The sequence below is a fragment of the Mauremys mutica genome, chromosome 12, assembly GCF_020497125.1.
Source record: "Mauremys mutica isolate MM-2020 ecotype Southern chromosome 12, ASM2049712v1, whole genome shotgun sequence".
NCBI classification, from domain to species: Eukaryota; Metazoa; Chordata; order Testudines; family Geoemydidae; genus Mauremys; species Mauremys mutica.
In genome coordinates, this window is record NC_059083.1 from 67,032,654 (window position 1) to 67,054,403 (window position 21,750).

Sequence of the window (21,750 nt, forward strand, 5' to 3'; positions counted from 1 at the left end):
AGAGGCAATAAACGTGGGACCCCATGATGCTATTTTTAGTGTCCGCAGAATAGAACTGTACTTTAACATAAGGGGTAGCGTTTAACTTTTTCTTTTAATCTTATAATGCAATGAGCATTATTATCTGTAGGGAACAACAGATGGAAATATGATTAGCCTTCTAGTGTCTGTTACTCAAGATTTATATACAGAAAATGCCTGTTCTGAGTGCTTAAACAAATTCTTATGGATGCCCTTTGGCCCATTAGGCAGATCATATGAATGAATTTAAGGTTTTAAGTGTGACACCATCCACCTTCAGTCTTAACGTCGACTCCAATCAGAAAATTCTGCACTCTAATCAAGTCTACCGTTGATAAGTCTAGGAAGGTGCTAGTAAAGTGGGCAGCTCAGAGTCTCTTCCTGTGGAAACCCACTCCTTTCTGTTGCAAGGGCTTTGACATGTCTCATTAAGAATGTAAGATTTCTGTTTTCTCTCATGGCATAGAAATCTGCTTCAGCCTTAACCCTCATGTAACCCGTTAACTGACTTTCATGAGACTTAGGGCATGGCTATACTGCAGTCATGGTGTGCGATTGTAGCTTGAATAGACCTACCTTAGCTGGCTTGGGTGCCAGGGCCGTGAAGCTGTGGCAGCACTAGCTTTAGCTCAGGCTGTGTATGCCCACCCAGAACCCTGGATAATTACTTGCAAGGCTAGAGCGTGCTGAGGTGCACATTGCTGCAGCCTCAGCATTAGATGAAAGCTAGTTCTGGTATGTCTACATAAGCTGCAGTTGCACCTCGGGACTGTACCGTAAACATGTCCCTAAGTGCCTAAGTCACTTTTAAAAATCGGATTTAGGCCTTTTGGAAAATGTTACCCATGAGCTGCAAGTGTGATACTGCATTTCCATTGGAGCTCCCAGAAAGGGATTGAGGCTTAGTGTCTCCAGCAGCATTGCATGCATGTGTGTTTGGAGTTCCCTACTTCCCATGCACAGAGATAAAAACAAGGTTGGCAGAAGTTAGCCTGCATGGGCGAGGTGTTTGTCATTAAACTCTGGGTATAGTGTGTGTGGGTGGGGGGGGTATTTAATATTTTAGCTTCAATTGCCTTGAAATTGGAACTGCACATACTTTGAACGGTTTCCACAATGGCTGAATTCATTGTTGCTTCTATGGTGCCCATATCTCTTGGTACCTATTTACAGCAGTGTATGTCTCCACATTTTACTACTGCGGACTGTCTTTATGTATTTTGTTCTGGCAACTCTGTTAACCATCAGAAAGAGCTCCTTGAACCATAATTTGGAAAACCACTGTTCCATCAGGCACTCTGCTGAGTGACTTGGGGTGGGTACCTTTTAGAATATCTGGGGAACAAGGATACTTTTCTTTTCTTTGTTGGAAGCTCCACTGTGTGAAAATAGTATCTCTCATTGGAGCGTTGGCCTTTTATGCAAATCTAAAAAGCTAGAGGTGAAGTGGAAGAAAACTTGTAAGTCTAGAAGGTGCCTGTAAGGTGAGTGGAGGCTGTCACTTTAGCTTTCTAATGCAAAGCAGAAGCCTTGGACTTTGGCTGTGAGCAGAAGGAACAGTCAAATTTACTGATATTATTAAAAGGGGGAGACGGCATCTTCCTACACTGTGTCCATCAGAAAGAAGCAGTCCATCGGAAGCTATTCAGTTTCATGGTCCTGTTGTAGCAGTAAAACATTTGTGGCATAACTGGGGACAATGCAGGAGAGGTTCAGGAGTTAGTAAGGGATGTCATAGGTCAGCATGGAGGTGCACTGGCAGAGCTGTGATGGTTTAAGAATAGAATACTGAGGGGAGCTGCAGGTCAGGATTGTGGTGCATTGGTAAAGCTGCCTGTGTACATACACACAGTGATTGAGGGACTCGGAACCAGAATGGTGCAGATTGAGACCCCTCCTGCACTGTTATCTTGAGTCATCGCAATCAATACCTCTCTTCCATGAATATTAAAAATCACTGCCTAAAAGATTAAGAAACCCTGTGTGGCTATTTCTATATAATATTTTTGATGTTACCAGTACCTGCATTACTTGACCGCTAGTTGTTGCAGGGAACTTAATCCTATTTTCTTTCTTAACATAACAGAAAAAGCACAAATGGCCTGCTGGGGGATGGAGACAACGCGCGATTTGTGAAAAACGTTTTCATCTTTCCTTAGCCAGGTCCCAGGTGGCGAATACATCTCCTGAATACAAAGCAATGTAGCAGTGCAGGGGCTGCAGAATTTAAGTGCTGAATGTGGCAACTGAGCTCTGATAGCCCAGCAGTCCTGCCCATGGCTTAAATATTTTGTCTTCTTACACATCTTTTCTTTTTCTTTCTTCTCTTCCATAACAGCCAGTACAGCATTTGTGTGTGAGAGAGGAGAGTTGAAACTCTTTCAGTGATCCGAAATTGCAGCTGAGGTTTTTCCAGGCAATGATGCAATTGTGCTGCATTGTCCCAGTAGCTTTCACGCATGAGTCTGCAGTGTGAGCTAGGGGAGTGGCTTTCTGTTTTTCCGGGAATTACACATGCATTGAGTATACACATTGTCCCTGGGCTTCAGAGAGCTGCTGCCTGTAGGATTCCAGAGCTTGCTTGACATTTTGTCTTTTAAAACTTATGAAAGGTTTGTTTTAACCTAATAGCTGCCTTTTGAATTCAGCCCCTGCCGTGCTACCTTTGCAGAAAGCCTCTAACAGAACATCTCTTTGGAAATCGCTGATGGAGGAAAGTGTCTTGCCGCCGCTGCTGCTATTATTAATTGACATTGCAGTAGCATCCTAAGGCACCTCTTAGGATTGGGGTACATTTTTGCTAGGCATTGTACAAACAGGAGAGACCTAAGGGATGATCTTAGAGACCCTCAGTAGCTGCTGTCTTTGGCCCCTATGCTGCCTGTACAATGCAGCAGTGTCACACCCGCATTGCGAACTAGACTTCATCATGACCCGAAGCCAAGCTCTTAGGTTGTAAAAGGTAATGACTGTCATACAAAAGGAAATTTCTGTTTTTAACTCAGAGAATCTACCTTAACCCATATGCACTTCATTGAGTGGATTGTTCTGCCCTAACTCAGGGTTTGTCAGCTTCACTGTCCTGCTATGTAACTGAACAGCAAGATTGTACAATGCATTTTTGTGAGATGATAGTAACTCACACCATTGAAGCATATTAACCCAGAATAATTCCCTAGATATTCACTTCCTGGAGTGGCCTCATTTCTGAAGTGGGCTTTAGAAGGGAAACTGTCAGCCCCAAGTGCTTGCTGCCCTGTATTGACTTTGCAGACTGTAGCATGACACAGCTTTTGTTATGGTCTCAGCTAGAGCTATTTATATATTGCCGTTCAGTGTGTTACTGTTTCTTTCTCTCTCTAACACCGGCGTCACAAAACAGAACGTCTTAAAAAAAAAAATGAAAACTGTAATCCTAGCTGGGTATGCTAGCAACTAGACTAGCGTCCAGGTCAGAATTTGGTCTTTTAAGCAGCACCAAAAGCGTAGATCCAAACATTGCTGAATGTGGAGGTTTGCAAGCAGTATCCATTCTTTCTGAAGGTTAGGGATGTTTGGTTTCAACCCATCTGAGGTTTGAGCTGCAAATAGGGTCTGAACCAGTTTGGAGTTTCAGTTCAATTCTGTCTCTGAAGAATTTAAACCAGAATAAATTATTTAGACCAATGCTGTTGTTTTTTTTCCCTTTGTAGGGGGTAAGAACCAAGGAGGTCGGGAAATGTAGAACGTGTGTGTTGATTCAGAAAGAGTCATGGAGCCCTACATGAAGGGGAAGGAACAGCAGGCTTTATTACACTAGCCCAGGGTTCCGCAACCTTTCAGAAGTGCTGTGCCGAGTCTTCAGTTATTCACTCTGATTTAAGGTTTCGCGTGCCAGGAATACATTTTAACGTTTTTAGAAGGTCTCTTTCTTTAAGTCTATAATATATAACTAAACTATTGTTGTATGTAAAGTAAATAAGGTTTTTAAAATGTTTAAGAAGCTTCATTTAAAATTAAATTAAAATGCAGAGCCCCCTGGTCAGTGGCCAGGCCCCAGGCAGTGTGAGTGCCACTGAAAATCAGCTCGTGTGCCGCCTTCGGCACCCGTGCCGTAGGTTGCCTACCCCTGCACTAGCCCAAGGGTTCACAAACTTAATTGCACCAGACCCCCTTCTGACAACAAAAATTACTACACGACCTCAGGGGGCCTGAGCCTGCCCAAACCCCGCCACCCCAGGCAGGGGGGTCAGAACCAAAGGGCTGCAGCCCCAGGCAGGGGGCCTGTAACCTGAGCCCTGCCACCCAGGGCTGAAGCTATCAGGCTTCGGCCCCACACCCTACCAAGTCTAATGCCAGCCCTGGCGACCACATTAACTGTCCCAGCCCACAGTTTGAGAACCGCTGCTAGCCATTTGATGGCAGGTGTGGCTTGCTGCCATCCCTTCAAAGAGCTCTGGCTGTGTTCAGAATTTTAAACAGTTTTATAAATAAAATGCTGTTTAGACGGTCTATATAAATGTATATCTTTCCTACCCTTCGAACATATACCACAGGAAATGGGCAGGGTGGAACCTAACCTAACCTGACATGCTGTCTCATTTCTGCCTTCCACAGTCTCTGATCCTGATATGTTTGGGAGGAGAATGGGTAAATCTGCTGCTTAAACACAACAAAACCCAAACCATGCATTGCCTCTTTTCAATCTAGTTTTACAGATTTGCTCCTGAAGTGTGATATATGTTCAGTAAAGTGTATAAATCTAAAATTATATGAGAGTGCATATTAGAGGCAAGAAATGCAGTGTAGCTGATGCTCCCAAGCAATGAGACTGGTAAACATGAATGTTTATACCTCATTAAGGCATCCCAAGATCAGTCTGCCTCTCCCCTGACTTCTTGTTCTCATATAGGCTGTTCGCAGAATGTGCTGCCTTTTGAATAATTGTTCACAATTAGAGGCTAATTTAAATGGCTCTTCTGTAGTTACAGCAGCAGCGCACGAGCCAACCAATTTGAAAATGGACATGGTGATTTTTTTCAGTTGACACATCTCCCTTTTGCTGTTCCGAAGCTGTTTGTAAGGTGGATTCTTGCTGCAAATTAGCAGTGAGTCTGCCCACACAACGTTCACTTTACTGGGGGCATATCTTTGAAAATAACAAAACAGCTTAGCTTCCCAGTGCATGTGTGTACTGGGGGAGGGGAATTAATCGTGAACAAAGTGATATTTTGGTTAAACAAAACCCTATTGTTTGTTTGAAAGAGTTTGGGTGGAAACAATCACAAACATAGTTTGGGTAGAACATGTGCAAAGCGGGCCAGTGTTTAGCAATATTTTTTATTTATATAACAGTCTTTCCTCCATCTCTCAAAGGTGAGTAAACCTAATTAGCTGCACTGCACAGATGAAGTAAAATATTTAAATATCTGTCCATGTTGATCTGACAATCCAGTTAGCAGCTTTTCGGATGCAGTGCAAATCACTGTCTTGCTGTGCTTTGCAATGGTGTCTCACGCTTATCAGATGGGCGGGTGCTAGATGACTAGATTTAGTCACCAGACCGAGTGCTGGTATCAGAGCAATCCACCACAAGGGCAGAAAGCCCTTGCATAATAACTGGCTTCTTCCCTCTCTGTTTTTAAGCCAGAGTGTGTGTACTTCAAAGTTCTTTTTTGCTTCAGGTAGATGGATGTGCTGCAAGAAAGATTTGTCCACACCCCAAGGCGGAATGATATTTAAACCATAAAGTAATAGCAAAGGCAATGAATGCAAATAGTCAAGACTCCAGGGGCTGAAAAATTTCCCCAACTCATGCTCAAAGCTCATGGCCAGATTTTCTTTTAGAATAAATCTTCCCTGTTGTTCCAAAAATGTTTCCTAATACAGTATCTGCAGATTATCTCCCTGCCCTTCCCCATCCAGGTTTCAATCGACACTGCCAAATAAATAATACCATCACTTCTAGATGTTGACTCAGGTATCTGAAACAGACTTGAGGCTTCCATTGCTGGGTTCTTCAGTCCCATTCAAATCAGGATGATATTATCAAATTGGCCTGGGTTTCTGGGCTAAGCGGGTGGGGTGGCAGTCCCGTTTCCCTGTCTTACAGTACCATCCGGTCAGTGGTGGCTGGGGTTTTTAGCCTTCTTTTCAGAATAGGTTCTTGGTAGGTTTTGCTGTGCCAATATTGAGACAGCCTTACCATGGAAAAAAGCGCTGACCCATATACAGATGAAATGGTGTTTCTGCCTCTTTACTAGCCATCTTTCTCCTGTGTCTATCTTTGTAAACGGAAATCTTGTGTAGATTTTTTTTTTTTTTTAAATCCTAGTTAAGTAACATAGTGCCATCTAGTGCTGGAGTCCTGGTCTTAAGAATTACAGAGAACCACGATTTAGGAGAGAGACTACTTCAGTTGCCCAGCTCTTTTAGGAGAACTTGCTCCTTGAACCTGTCCTTGATAGGAAGAGGCACTTGATAGGAAGAGATTCATTAGGTCTGTTTTGATGTGGCTTGGGTGGCTAGGCAGTTGATCTCCCCTTCCTATTTTTCGAATAAAGAATAGCGCTTTCATGCTCTCATGCTTTCACATGTTTTCTTGGTATATGCTCGGAAGGATGGATTAGATTGGTATTAGTAAATGTCAGTAAAGTTCTCTTTCACTGTATATACACACACAGACCCATGAAAAGACATTTCCATTGATGATGATTGAAATATACAGAGAGGCAAAGTAAGAAAAATGCTGCTTGAAAACCTATTAAAGTTTGATTTAAGGATATTTATTTTGTGTATTTTTACATGTGATGTGGACAACTTGTGTTTTAACAATTTTAAAATTTTAACTTTTTGAATCTCAATATCATTGAATAATTGTCTGACCCTCCAATAATTTCCTGCAACTGTGGACATTTAAATTGGTAAAAATGCTTAAAAATAAATATTGATGTTCTGTCAAAATTATAAAATGAAAATACATTGAATTCTGCCAAATCTATATTATATCTACCACCCCCCCACACACACATAAGTGTGTGAATGTGTGTGTGATTTAAAATATAGAAACCTATATTTGGGGGCGAGGAGGCAAGACTATATATACTAAATAACAGGTCTTCAAAGGATCCATGTTTTCCTGGAGAAGAAGGAATGTTTTTATAATCCTTTTTCTCCTGGAAAATGTTATATAACTTACATTAAAAATCCTGCATGTACTACTTAATTTTATATGCTATCTTTTTATATACACTGTGTCCCACCACACTTGGAAGTATAAATACAGAGAAGGGAAAGACTTTAAGGAAGACTTATTTTATATCATCTTTAATGCCTGACTACTTAGTTTCCTCTGACTTTCTTTTTATATAGCTGACAGCATTCTCAAAGGTGTCCCTGTAGCACTCATAGTAGCCCTTTTCAGTGAGTCTTCTGTAACCAGATCTTTACTATTCTGTAGTCCCACATACAGGTGTCTGAGTCTCAGCTGTTCATACATCCTCTTTCTGTGTGTAGTCAGTCTTGAGCTCCCTCTTCTCCAGAAAGAAGTGGATCCCTGTAACAGAATTGCCTCCTCCTCCCCACTCCCACATGCAACAACCCAATTTTATAATTTGTCTCAGTAGGACCACCTTATTTAAAAAAAAAAGTTAGCTGACAGGGATTTCAGCTATGCTGGTAGGAAATTGGAGAAGGGTTACAGAAATAGTTTCAATCTTCTTAACTGTAATTGATGCTGTTGGTTGCCTAGTAGAAAGCAAGAGACCTTTTTCTGCTATCTTGTCGTCTCGGGCTGGAGCTGGCACTCTGAGCACTACCTGTTAAGACTTTGCGTGTCCTTCAGTGTCTGCTACCCAAGAATCTCAAAGCACTCCACAGGACTTAGTGAGTTACTGTGCACCACCCCTTTGAAGTGGATAAGTAATACTCTGCCCGTTTCGCATATGGCAAAACTGAGACAGCCTAAGAGGCTCGCCCAAGGCCACACTGGATTTGTGACAAGGGCAGAGAATAGTCCCAACTCTCACCCCGGTGCCTAACCAAAAGGCTTTCCTCTCTTACAGAGAATGAATTAGTTACCTTTATCCCTGGATGCCCACTGACCTCTCCTATGGGCACACAGCCTCTTCCTTGCAAAGAGTGGTAGCCCTTGGATTGACCTTGCAGCTAGACCTATCCTCACTGGTAACTTCAAAATACGTCTTTTCCGAGTTAGATTAGAAGTACTCCCTTGGCTTGGTATGAAACACCGTTGTCTTCTTTACAACATGCCATTGACTTGGCCTTCTTGTGTCACTATGTATAAATAGTTGAATGCTCCTTTGGTTCTGAGCCCTCAAGCCTTGTTTATTGTAAAACATGCTTTCATCCCAGGTATCTGTCACACATACCAGTTTAGATCTGGGCTTCCCACCTTGTGTAACTGGTGATGCCTCAAATCACACCCCTGCATCCTGATGGGGCTCAAGCAAGTATGTATTTGTTGTTCAGATACGATGCCCTTGGGTTGTTCGTAGTAACTTACCAATGTTTGCAACTATTCCTACTAATAGGTCAGAGGAAGGGAAAGTGTAGAGCCCGCAAAGGCAGAGCCTATTTAGATTGTTTAAACCAGACAATGCAATGCCAAAGTATTCGTGTTTAGTTATTTCAGATTGACTGGAAAAGGTGGGAGGTTATATTAAGAACTCTGCATTCATGATTGTCTTCTGAGCAGAATGAAGGAAAGAGTTAATAAACAATCTTGATTTGACTTTCCACCTTCTTTGAACACATGATCTCGCTGCTGCCTTCTTTCCTGTCTCCTCTCAATCATCCCTCCTTCTAGCTTCCTTCATCATGTCCCATTCTCAGTTTCATGCCTTGTTTTTCTCCCTGTGCTTGGAAAATTCTCCCACTTATTGTCTGCGCAGAGCAATCTCTTCTCTTCCTTTAAATAACACAAGTAACCCCTCTTGTCTTGTTCCGCATGCTTTCCCTTACCCAAAGTATTGCCTCATGGTTTGCCTTGACTCCTAGATTGTGAATTCATTTTTCTTTTTGTCTGTCAAGGCCAAATTCTCCTGACTCTGTAGTTTTTGTTATGAACTTATGGTGGCTAAACGTAAAAGATGGCTTCAGGTTATGCGAAGTCCATACACAAGGAGGTTGTGGGTCATGTCAAGTCCAGGCCTCTTGTTATAGCATTTGGTGACAGCCACACAGTTTAGAATGGTGATGTCTGAGTTGAGACAGTTGGGGGGATAGCTTTTGGGGGGGAAGGTTGGAAGAAAGGGGTGCAATGCATGTGCTTCGGTGGGTTCTGGAATCCCAGTAAAGATTTTTTTGGAAGGGCAGCAGATTGAGGAAGGAGGGTATTTATTTCTGAAAGTTGCTTTGATATCCCTGTAGCACCTGCCCAGCAGAGAGCAGAGGGTCAATTACATTGAATAGCTTCAGAGCTGGGTGTTGGAGTAGCCGCCTACTTGGGAAGGAAGCACTGTTTCTAGCACAACCCCCTCTGGAAAAAGCTTGGCTTTCATGAATTTTTAACTGCAGGAAGAGGCACCGTGTTTGGGGGATGGAGTTAATTGAAAAGTGGGGCAAGAGAGAGTTGGAGGATGAGAGTAAGGGGGCTGAAAGAATGAACAAGGCAGATTCAGGGTCCTCATTTCCTGGTGTTATCCAGGAGAGCACTGCAATACTTCATTACCTGTTGCTGCAGTAGACTCTTTCCCAAATCTTCGTTGCAAACTTGATTTCCCCCCCCCCCTTGCCTCGGAACTACAGGTTTCCATGGCAACTTCAGAGGTGCTGAGTATATGATACCCCTTAAAAATAAAAATGCGACATGGGGATGGCTGGATATTTTCAACTGGGGCAGTGACCTGGAGGGATGTTAGTTTTTAATTTTTACAGCATGTTGATTTGCTAAGATCTGCATGGTGCAGGAAAACCTGCTTGGAGGAGACTAAATCCATGGAAATTAGAACTAGAAAAAGTCAACAGACAATATGGAGATATACCAATCTCCTAGAACTGGAAGGGACCCCGAAAGGTCATTGAGTCCAGCCCCCTGCCTTCACTAGCAGGACCAAGTACTGATTTTGCCCCAGATCCCTAAGTGGCCCTCCTAAAGAATTGAACTCACAACCCTGGGTTTAGCAGGCCAGTGCTCAAACCACTGATCCAGGCTGCCTCTCCTGGGGTCAGGGCAGCATTGTCCATTGGTGGATAAATCAAGATGAGGACTGATCTGGATGGTGACACAATAAAGCTACTGTATCCTCACTTAGCCTCACACTTTTCATGGAAATTCTGGAACAATGGTAAATTCTAAATGTAACTGATTCTTTTTCTCCTCTTCTTTCAGTTCACTAACAATGAAAGCTTATCTCTCTCTCTCACACACTCACACTCACACTCTGCACAAAACATACTTGTCTACTCTTTCTTTAGGTGTCTGAGCAAGATTTACATGTATTTAGCGAGAGTGCTTGAAACTGATTTTTTTTTTTTAAAGGCCATGACACAAGATGATGAAGTAGAGGTGGGGTAAAGCACCAGGCCATGTGAAAGGAAGGAGAAATAGAGATTGCCATCAGGCCAGTGCAGGTCAGAACTTGGCTTACTAGCGTTCTTGTTGGTGATATCATTTACTCAATTTCACTTCAGACCAAACTAATAGAAATAAGTTAGATAAAACAGTAACATAAAAGTCGGATGGGAAGAACCGGTTCACTTGTCTAGCCCATCACCATCCCAGACAGTACGTAACTGTTCTTTACAGTATATTTTCTAGAGTTTATGCTAAGAGCAGCCAGTCTCCTTGGTTTTCAGGTGTGGGAGGAAAATGCCTCGCGTTTTCTTTTTATGAAAGACTGCCATCTGCCCTTAGGTTCTAAAGAAGGATCTTTCTTATTTTCTTCTCACTGCTGCTCCTCCATTTTAACATTTATATTTCCAGAGTTAATTCTCCTTGCATATAATAAAATATGCATACTCTGACACTAACTAGTGGGTATAATCAAGACTGGTTATTTTCTCCCCACCTTTTTATTGCAGCACACTCCTTGTCATACCTGCTAACTACATATTACATTTGTGTTACCTGAATTTTTTACTGGTGAAAGGTGATGGACAGCCTTGGAGGCTGAAGTCTCAGCTTGGGTAGCGTCAAGGGCAAGTTGCCTTCTTATTGTCATCGCTGCTAGTTTCCAAACTCCTAAATTGGAGAGCATCTCTGTAAGAGTAGTTCAATCTCCAGGACCCATTTGGTCAGTGGCTTCTCCCCTCTGAGCCTATGAGAGGTGCAGTTGTGGTGCCTTTTTGTGATGTGAGTGCTGGTCCATTAGTAGATGAAAAGAAACAATTCACTTCCCGTAGGATGCATTTGTTCTTAATACTGTTGCTTGTTTCTCCAGGTTAAGCTTGTTCTCTAGCTTGCAAATCTCACTTCATCCTGAACAGAGGACAGACTATTCAGTATTATCATGTGTGACAGTGTTGCCTGCTTATAGTGAACACTTGCTTTGCAGCTGGCACTCTTCATGGTTGTCTTTTCTTTGGGGGTGGTGGTGGTGAGGGGGGGGTTGCATGCAGAAATACTTTTCACTTTATCACTGCGGAAACTGTGAAGTTAAAATATCCCATCACTGCCCCAAGGGGCGAAAAGGCAAATGTCATGTATTTGTGTACATAAGAATGGCCGTACCGGGTCAGACCAAAGGTCCATCTAGCCCAGTATCTGTCTACCGACAGTGGCCAATGCCAGGTGCCCCAGAGGGAGTGAACCTAACAGGCAATGATCAAGTGATCTCTCTCCTGCCATCCATCTCCATCCTCTGACAAACAGAGGCTAGGGACACCATTACTTACCCATCCTGGCTAATAGCCATTTATGGACTTAACCACCATGAATTTATCCAGTTCTCTTTTAAACGATGTTATAGTCCTAGTCTTTACAACCTCCTCAGGTAAGGAGTTCCACAAGTTGACTGTGCGGTGTGTGAAGAACAACTTCCTTTTATTTGTTTTAAACCTGCTGCCTATTATACATATATGTGTGCATGCATTTTCCCCTGTATTTTGACTGGATAACGAGTGACCACTTAGACTGTGCCCCTCTCCCCCCATGCAAATATATCAGTGGAGAAAGTGTCATTGTGGTGGTGAAATTCCAAGCATAACCAAAGTACTATCTTGAAAATTTAGTTATATTCAAAATGTAGGCACTTGTTGCTTTTAAGCATATGAGAGTGTGTCCTATTTCAGAGCACTCTCTGAGGGCTTGTATCACTTTTGTGTATAAAATAAACACACAGGTTATTTTGTTTGAGTACCATCAGAGCTAATTGTTCAAAAAGCAATCTCAATAGCATTTTTATTAAGGAAATATTTGCCATTTATGGCTTCAAAATAGATCGCTACTTTACCTGACACAATTCTTGGCACTTGTGGCTCTTTTCTGAATCATCCAAACAAATTGCTCTGCTTTGATCTGTTAACACAGAGGGTGGCTGTCTGAGAGGAAATCTCATTAGCTTTAATGAGTTAAGTGGTTAAATCTCGGGCATCACAATGAGAATTTAACCCTAGCATATCCGGAGTAGTCTACAAAGACCAGAAGGTACTTTTTAAGAAGTTGTGCATATGGTAACAAACACTCAGGTTTTTAAACTGGAATAAATTGTGTCGTAAATATCAGCTGTTAACTTGCTGCGGAAAGTAAGTGATGAAATGATTTGTATTCCTCCCACTCTATCGTTCCCCCCCCCCCAAAAAAAAATGGGGGAGGCAAAGTGTTATCAGACCTGGAAAGAGATGTTGCAGACTTAGCATTTCCCTGCTAAAATGAGGATGGTGCCTTTTTGGCTGTGGATGTGCTATGAAGCTCAAAGTCAGGTATATTACACAGCGCTGAGAGTTCTGTCAATCTGAGACAAAGCATCTGACTAGTGGAAAGACATGGCTGAATGCCAGGGCTACTCAGGAATAGCAAAGCAGGTGCCTATTCAAGGAATTGCTATTTCAGATTCCTACTGGCATTATCAAGGCATGTGACTTGGATGCAGAAGCCTCATCACCGTATTGATTTTCATAGAGAGAAATATAGCGAATGAGATGTAGGTTTAAAAGTACTCTAAATATTTAGTTACGTAATTTTGACTGAGGGGCTGTACTTCAGTTGACAGTATTGGTCTGCTAGGCACAAATAGAGGAGGAGAAGGAGAGGAAGGTGGCAGATGTCCCAATTTTATAGGGAGACACCCAATTTTGGGGTCTCTTTCTTATATAGGCTCCTATTACCCCCCCCACCCCCATCCCAATTTTTCACATTTGCTGTCTGGTCACCCTAAAGAGAGAGAACTTGAGTGAGTTGAATATCGGGTATTCACGAAAAGGCATCCTATTTTTAATCTTTTTATTATTATTATTATTATTTGGTCTTATCTGGGATTTGGTAGCTTTCCGTGTAATGACAGATTTTCTAAATATTGTGATAGGATGTCAGGTGTTGGAATCCTGCATGTAGATGTAGCGCTGCTTTGCTCACTCATCCTGGCAACCAAACCAGGTTCATCTTATTGGCTGCACTAGAGAATTATAAAATAGTTGAGCTTTGCTTAGGGCAGAGAGTTTTAGAATCAGGGACAGAGATGAGCTGCAGAGAGCAACTCTAGTGCATTGTATTTTAAGAAGGATCTGAAGGTGAGGCTGTTTTTAACAGTGAAGAAAAATCCCAGGAAGGATGTATATTCAGGCCACTTCGTTCTTGAGTTTGTGTGTGTAAACTGTTAGGAGCAGGCTGGGACCAATATTTGTTTGCAACTTATCGTAATAAATTTATTAAACGTTTAAGTTCGATCACTCTTGCTTGACATAACATTGTCACAATTAGGGATCTACCAGGCACTATATTTAATAACAAAGAAGTGTGATTTAGTAAGTGATGTTTAATTTATGTCGTTGTGTTTTTCAACACCAATGTCATTGCAATTAAATTACTCTAATGCATGTTAAAATATAAGTGTAAATGGTACACTTTGAAAAACAGAATAAGTTAATTCTTTAGAATATCAGAGTGCAGTTTATGGTTGAGTATTTATTGGAATGTAAACACTGTAATTACCCGTGGTTTATTGTTAAAATAACTATGTACATACAGTGCCTTTTCATTGAAGAATTTCTAACAGCTTTATAAAAACTTAACCCTCAATACTCCTGAGAGTTGCAGGGTGGAGATGGAGGCATAAGAAATTAATATATTCAAAGATATGTTCAAAGTGGTAATGTTCTGACTCCCAGTCCCGTTTTAACCATTCAACTCAGTATAGTTAATTGTGTGTTACTTTACGGGTTTTCAGTAAAATATGACAGTACATACTAGGATGTTTGGTTCCAGCACTTGCCCTTAGATTACAAGTTTTTGACTAAATCGCTAATCCAAGCCTCAGGCTACAACTTGGATTTCTACCAAATGCAGATGAAGCAATATTGAATTTTGGGATAGAGATTGATTAGGGAAAAGCGGTTCATAGCTTCCAAGGTCAAAAGGGACCATTCGTCTGACCTCCTGTATAATTTAAGCCATAGAACATCCCAAAATAATTTCTAGAGCATATATTTTAGAAAAACATCCAATCTTTAAAATCAAGTTGTCAGTGAAGGAGAATCCACAACAGCCCTTGGCAAAAACAACGAGAAGCCTGGCAGCACCTTAAAGACTAACTGATTTATTCAGGCATAAGCTTTTGCGGGTAAAAAAACCCCCACATCTTCACGAAAGCTTATGCCCAAATACATCTGTTAGTCTTTAAGGCTGCATTAGATCATTGGCAGAACTGGGGTTAGAATTCAGAAGTACCTGTCTTACTACTACGTTTAGTTCACCAAACCACGTTGCCTCATCCCCTTCCTGGCTCAGTTCAGTGAGTTCTGATGCCCAAGGCTGTGTGTGAGCTATTGTTGAGCATATAATGGTTCTTCGACTACTCCATTTGCTGTCACAGTCACTTTGGAACTAATTTCTAACTCATTACTGTAAAGTGCTTTGAGAAGCCTGGAAACTGAAAGGTGATATATATGAACAAATCTTAGCCTCTGCTTTTAATGCTGTGTTCTGATACAAGAACGTTATCTGGCTTGGATGACGGGACTGCTGAGTGAAACAGAAGGAATAAACAATGTCTCGTATATTGTAGATGATGATTTCTTAACATTGTTTTGCTGCAGGGCTAGAGAATCTTTACACTTGACTGGTTTTAAGGGGAGCGTTTGCTGCGACGGGAAAGCACAGTAACACACATCACATCCCTAGCTTTCCAAGAACTGCACAAGATGCTCTTGGCTAAATGGTATTACCACAGAGTTTTGGGGTATTGTGTGTGATGCTTGACTGGTTAGATGAATAGTGCAGGACAAAGGGGAACTGCCCTGTGTGATCTACTTTCACCTGTATCACCACACCCCCCTCTCCACCATAGGATACTGAAATGTGGGTTGGGAGAGCCAGGAGCTGAGTCAAGATTAGTGTGTCCTATTCCTGGTGTTGCAGCTTAATTGATTTGCAGCAAAACTATGGACAGGTTACGTAATTGCCGTGTTTCAGAGCTACAAAATGGGTATAATGCCTTCCTTGAAAGGTGCTGTGAGGGTTAATCCAATGTCTATAAAAGCACTTTGCGAGCCTCTGCTGAAATCCCTATATTCCAGAAGCATGAAGTATTAACAGCTAAATAGACTATTTCACTTACTTTGTCCTAGTTTTTCACCAAATGTTGTCTGAGGTCACTAAACCTGGTCTCTCTTTTTCCCCCTCTTCTTCTAGCTGAAGCTTGAGGATCGCTCGGTTGTCCCTCGGGATGTGGTCAGACACATGAGCTCAAATGTAAGTGCTGTTTTTAAAAGATCATGATACTGCTGCCTGGATATCTACGGTGGGCCGAAACACCTACATTGAAGTCAAACACACCCAGAAAGTATCCAACAGCTTCATTTTTTTTAGTGTATTAACAGAGTGTTATCCTTTGATAGCAAACTATGGTTAGGAAATGTGGTATCGATCATAGTGCATAACTGAAAGAGATGGAGTTCTCTTGAGTAGGTGAGGCTGATAATCTCACATAATTGAACAGAAAGCTTGCCTATCCTCTGAGCTTTAAATTTAAAGAATGAGTGTCCCTGTACCCATAATAGTGAAGCATCCCACATAGATCATAAAAACGGCCATACTGGGTAAGACCAAAGATCCAGCAAGCCCAGTATCCTGTCTCTGGCAATGGCTTCAAAGGGAATGAACAGAACAGGGCAGTTTATCGAGTGATCCATCCTCTGTCGTCCAGTCCCAGCTTCTGGCAGTTGGAGATTTAGGGACACCTAGGGCATGGGGTTGTGTCCCATCTTGGCTAATAGTCTTTGACAGACCTATTCATCATGAACTTATGTCATTATGTTTTGAACCCAGTTATACTCTTGGTCTTCACAACATCCCCTGGCAACAAGTTCCACAGGGTGACTGCATTGTGTGAAGAAATACTTCCTTTTGTTTGTTTTAAACCTGGTGCCTGTTAATCTCATTGGGTGAGCCCTTAGTTCTTGTGTTATGTAAAGGGGTAAATAATGCTTCCTTATTCACTTTCTCCACACCATTTGTGGTTTGATAGGCCTCTATCAGAACCCTCCTTAGTCGTGTCTTTTCTAAAATGAACAGTTCAAAGCCAGGTCTTCTAGTGCTTGCCTAGTGCTTAAGTTCAGTTTACTGGGCTGTAATTGCCAGGATCACCTCTGAAGCTTTTCTTAAAAAATTCAGCATTACATTAGCTACCCTCCAGTTATCTGTACCGAGGCTGATTTAAGCAAGAGGCTACATACCACGGTTAATAGTTCCTTCAGAACATCTGGTCCTGGTGACTGATTACTGATTGCTTTATCACTTTGTTCCAAAACCACCTCGACTGATGCCTCAGTCTGGGACAGTTCCTCAGATTTGTCACCTAAAAAGAATGGCTCAGGTGTGGGGATCTCCCCCATAACCTCTGCAGTTAACACGATGCAAAGAAATCATTTAGCTTCTCCGCAACAGCCTGGTCTTCCTCAATTGCTCTCTTAGCACCGTAATCATCAAGTGGCCCCTCTGACTGTTTGGCAGGTATCCTGCTTCTGCTTTACTTAACAAGGTTGCTGTCAGTTTTTGTGTGCTTGCCTAGTTGCTCTTCAGATTCTTTCTTGGGCTGCTTTATTATAGTTTTACATTTGACTTGCAAATCACTAGGATTTGACTTCCAATTTTAATGGATGCCTTTTTACCTCTAGCCACCTCTTTTACTCTGCTGTTTAGCCATGGTGGTATTTGGTCCTCTTACTAATTGTTTTTTTAATTTGGGGGTTACATTTAGTTTAAGCCTCTGTTTATGGTATTTTTAAATAGTATCCATGCTACTTGCAGGCATTTCACCCTTGTGATTGTTTCTTTAAATTTCCATTTAACTAGCTTCCTCTTTTTTAAGTGGTTCCCCTTTTTGAAGTTAAATGCTACCATGGTGGGTTTCTCTGCCATTTTCCCCCCTACAAGGGTGTTAAATTTAATTACAGGATGGTCACTATTTACCAAGCATTTCAGCTCTGTGCAAATCTTAGACCCGATCCTGTGCTTCATTTAGGATTAAATCAAGAATTACCTCTCCCCTTGTGGGTTGCAGGGCAAGCTGCTCCAAGAAGCAGTCATTTAATGTGTCTAGAAATTTTATCTCTGCGTTCTGTCCTGTGGTGACACATACCCAGTCAATATGAGGATAGTTGAAATCCCCCATTATTATTGCATTTTCTGCCTTCGTAGGCTCTTTAATCTTCTTGAGCATTTCACAGTCACTGTCCTAGTCATGTGGTCAGTAGTCTATTCCTACGGCTAAACTCTTATTGTTCAAACATGGAATTTCTATCCATAGAGATTCTGTGGTAAAGTTTGATTCATTTAAGATTTTGTTCTTTGACTTCAGGCTTTCTTTCACATACGGTGCTACTCTCCCACCAGTGCAACCTAGTCTGTCATTCCTGTGTGTATTGTACCCTGGTATTACCGGATCCCATTGATTTATCCTCATTCCACCAAGTTTTCATGATGCCTATTATATCAATTTCCTCATTTAATGCTCTACTCTAGTTCACCCATCTTAGTATTTATACTTCTAGCATTTGTATATAAGCATTTGTACGTTTTGTCAATATTCAGTTGTTTGCCTTCATGTGTGATATTTAAGTGGGATGTGCCTTGGAAAGCTTTGGTCAGTGAGTGGGAAATGGACATGGTATGAGACAGACTAAACTAGCAGAGAATTCTCTGAACTACTTACGACTTCATCATTTTTTGGTGGTTGGTGGATAAATGTTATTCATCAAGTACAGTGAAGGCATTTCTATATCACCTATTGATAAGATGTTGAGTGTACTAATGTGCCTTTTCCATTAGAAATGAAGGACGGGGGAGAGGGAACCCAAGACCATTTGGTAGAAATTGCAGCCTCTGGAACATAGTGCTTTGTTGCCTCCTAGAACTCTCCTGGCACTCACTGTCTGATGCACAAAAATCACATCTTCTGAGACGAGTGAAATTCTGAAATGTTCATCCTAAACCAACATTTTCAGGTTCTTTTACCTGGAATTACTAAGTAAAAACTAGAAACAAAAGTATTAAATGATAAGGAACAATATCGTGGGGTTTATCAAATCTAAAATCATTCTGGGGAAGAGCAGAGGCAAGAAGTCAGATGCAAAATAATGAACCACTGCAGTTGAGTTCCTAAAGATGAGACTTGCTGTCCAGGCCTTGTTTGTCCTGTGGCTTGAACTAAGCTAGCAGCAGCTGTCTTTGAAAAAGGTTGAGCATGGCTCTGGCAAAACTATGCTTAAGTCTTTGAATGCAGTTGTTGACAGCACGGTTTCGCTGTCTGTGGTAGTTAGGGTTTTTTGTTGGAGAGCTGTGCTAGTCCAGTCACACTACAGAGCCTATCAAGTATGTATCCTAGTTTCTGCACAATCATTGGTGTAGCTGGGAGATGATCCCCCCAACCCAGCCACTAGCGTGAAGGAGTAGCTGTAGTTTGTGAAGCAGGTGTACAAAACACATCACTCCTGCCTTGGTCTCTGCCTGTGTAGCACTTCTTATGCTGTCTCCTACGTACATTACTGAGTAATGCTGGCACCGTTATGCTAGGGAGAAGAGCAAAGATGTGCTCTTGCCAACACACATTATAGGGGTGGAGATAAATGAGCTTCCCTCCCTTGATCCCCCTCTTCTTGGCTGCCTGGACGAGAACAGATACATTATTTTTCTCCCTGCATCTCACTGCCTCAAGCCCTGTATTCTGCCTAGGAGGAATGGAAGGGAATCCAGACACGTCTGGTTCGCTTGCTGAGCAATCTATTCAAATATTATCCTGGACAGTCCCCGTCTGTATCTGTAATGGAGGTCCTTCCTATGACTGGCTATCCCTGAGACCTGGCAGAGTGAATTGAGCACCAAAAGATGTGGATTTTTAGAAAGCTGCGTGTGGCTCTAGATGCAGGGCTTGAGTAAATAAATCTGTGAGAAAGGACAGAATGTTTGTGGAGTGAGCTAGCTCATTCAGTACGTGCATGATGTCAGCTCTTCAAAGTGTGCATTCTCTTGTTTCCATTAATAGTAGACCTTGATGTATGAGATAAGGACAGCTCCTGAAGCCAATGAGAGCAATGCATTCTCCACGCCATCCCTTAGTCAGGTTTTGTAATGGACTATGGTCATTAACATATAAAACTATTGATTGTGTCAGGAGGGCAGAGTCGCTGCTGAGTTTGACAGAATGTTTGGGTTCGCTTCTCTTCCTTGGAGGGCTAAACTATATGTATGTGAAATGCGTCCGTTTGTGAAACGTGTACATGTTACTGCAGAGCCCTTTCTAAAGGTTCACATCTAGAGCTTAGCTTGTTTTTAACTGAAGATTTGATCATTGGTCCCCACTAAAAAGTGAGCGAGGGTAGATAATGTTTTTTGATTGGACCAACAAGTAAGTTATTTGGCTTGAAATCTTGTGACTTAATACGTTTGGCCCAGTGAACGATGCCAGATTATCTATTGCACTGGCTGCCAGCTGTAGGTGAAGAAAAATATATAAAATGTGTTGAATAGGAAACTCTGAGTAAAAAGGCAACAAACTGTTTTATAGCCTCTTGGCGTCTGGCACTCGCGGTCTGCCCCTGTTTGGAGCTTTACCTGTGGGAGAAAACCCTTTTGAGTCGCAGTGAATTGTTGCATTGAGCGTGGCAATAACAGTACACCATTTATCTGGGAGCCACGGTACAGGGGACCCAAATGCTAAACTGATGAACAAGCAGCAACCATTTTACTTCACCAACTGAACTGGCTGTCTCCTTATGCAAGCAGAGGCAGGAATTCATAGGTTGCTGCAGCAACAGCCAGTTAATTATAACTGGGAAGAAGGGTTTTTTAACCTTCCCAATCCTTGACTTCAGACTGCTTTAAATTTTTGTGCGGTGATCCCTCCAGAACAGGGTTATTGGGGGAAGTTTGCACTGCTTCTGCCAGTGCTGTCTGCTCTGAGGAAAAATAGAGGGTTTCACCCTCCAGGGTTGTCAGTTCTGCACCTTTCACCTGCATGCAGTTGACATACAACTTGAGAATTTTCCCTGGTTACCAACCCTTTCCCCCCACCCCCTCTCTCTTTGCATTTGCAGGACAGCCAGTGCGGGACTGTAATCGATGTAAACATAGAGTGTGCTGTGAAGCTGGTAGGAACCAACTGTATCCTCTATCCTGTCAACAGCAAAGACCTACAGCATATCTGGGTGAGAATGCAGCCACAATCCTTCCCCTCTCCTCCCAGGGGAGCTAGGGGGTTGGTACCTCGCAGGGATGGTGGTGTACTCGAGGCAAGCAGTGCCCCTCGCAAGTTGGACACTTCAGTGTTTTGTTGTCCATCTGTGACTTGGCTTTATTCTAAATCTACCAGAAATGTCCTTACTGCTGGAGGAAGGTGTAGTATCCAACCCCTCCCTCTTGTGTTTCTGATCGTACTGCTAGATCCCGTTAGACTGAGAAGACTGTCAGTATTGAATGGTCTGAGACGCTTCTGCGTTGTGATTAGCTGATGTGATCACCTGACCCTGGCAGTCCCATGACAACGGTACAGTCCTGAGCTGCAACACATAGTTACTATATCAACAGGTTACAGAAATGTTTAAAAGAGCAAATTATTATTATTTTTGGTCCAGCTGAAGGAGACTGAGTCATACCTGGTTTTCCCTGCAGACCTGGTTTTGAGTGGGTGGGTGATTGCAAGACAATAAATTGAAGGCGAAGATTTTCCCTGTTCGTTTCCTTCATTGAGTTGAGAAAATAGACTTGAAACAAGCATCTTTCCCTCCTTTCCTCACCCCTACATAAATGGCTGTAGTGTGAAGCCTTTCTAAAGTGATGAGGAATGTTGCAACCATTCTGCAGAAATACGCATTTGTGGGTGGCAGCTAGAGGGAGGTTTTCCTGCAAAAGGACATGAGCATCTCTTCTCTGGTTGGAATAATATGCCCACAAAGGCGAAACTGGTCATACTCTGCACCGCTTTACCCAATGTATGCAGGTGCTACACAAGGTTTCCTTTGCACAGCTCTGGCCAGTCCATCTTTATAAATAATGTGCAAAGCAATTTACAGATAGAGTAAGACCGTTTTTTCTCTGCTGTTTACGGTCTCAGAAAAAGTCAAGAAAGAGACCAAGCT

At 42.2% G+C, this 21,750-nt stretch overlaps 1 protein-coding gene across 6 annotated transcripts in view; it reads left to right on the forward strand.

Moving 5' to 3' along the window:
* Positions 1–21,750, forward strand: part of UBE2O (ubiquitin conjugating enzyme E2 O) — a 78,806-nt gene that overhangs the window by 28,729 nt on the left and 28,327 nt on the right. For 4 of the 6 annotated variants that reach the window (XM_044983737.1, XM_044983732.1, XM_044983733.1 and 1 more), the window contains exons 2-3: positions 15,809–15,868; positions 20,710–20,820. In XM_044983737.1, the coding sequence (XP_044839672.1) occupies positions 15,857–15,868; positions 20,710–20,820 (123 nt within the window). In that variant the 5' untranslated portion in view covers positions 15,809–15,856. Of the gene's footprint in view, positions 1–10,501; positions 10,594–15,808; positions 15,869–20,709; positions 20,821–21,055; positions 21,159–21,750 lie in introns of those variants that run through there. The other 2 variants (XM_044983735.1, XM_044983736.1) reach the window with 2 other exon arrangements.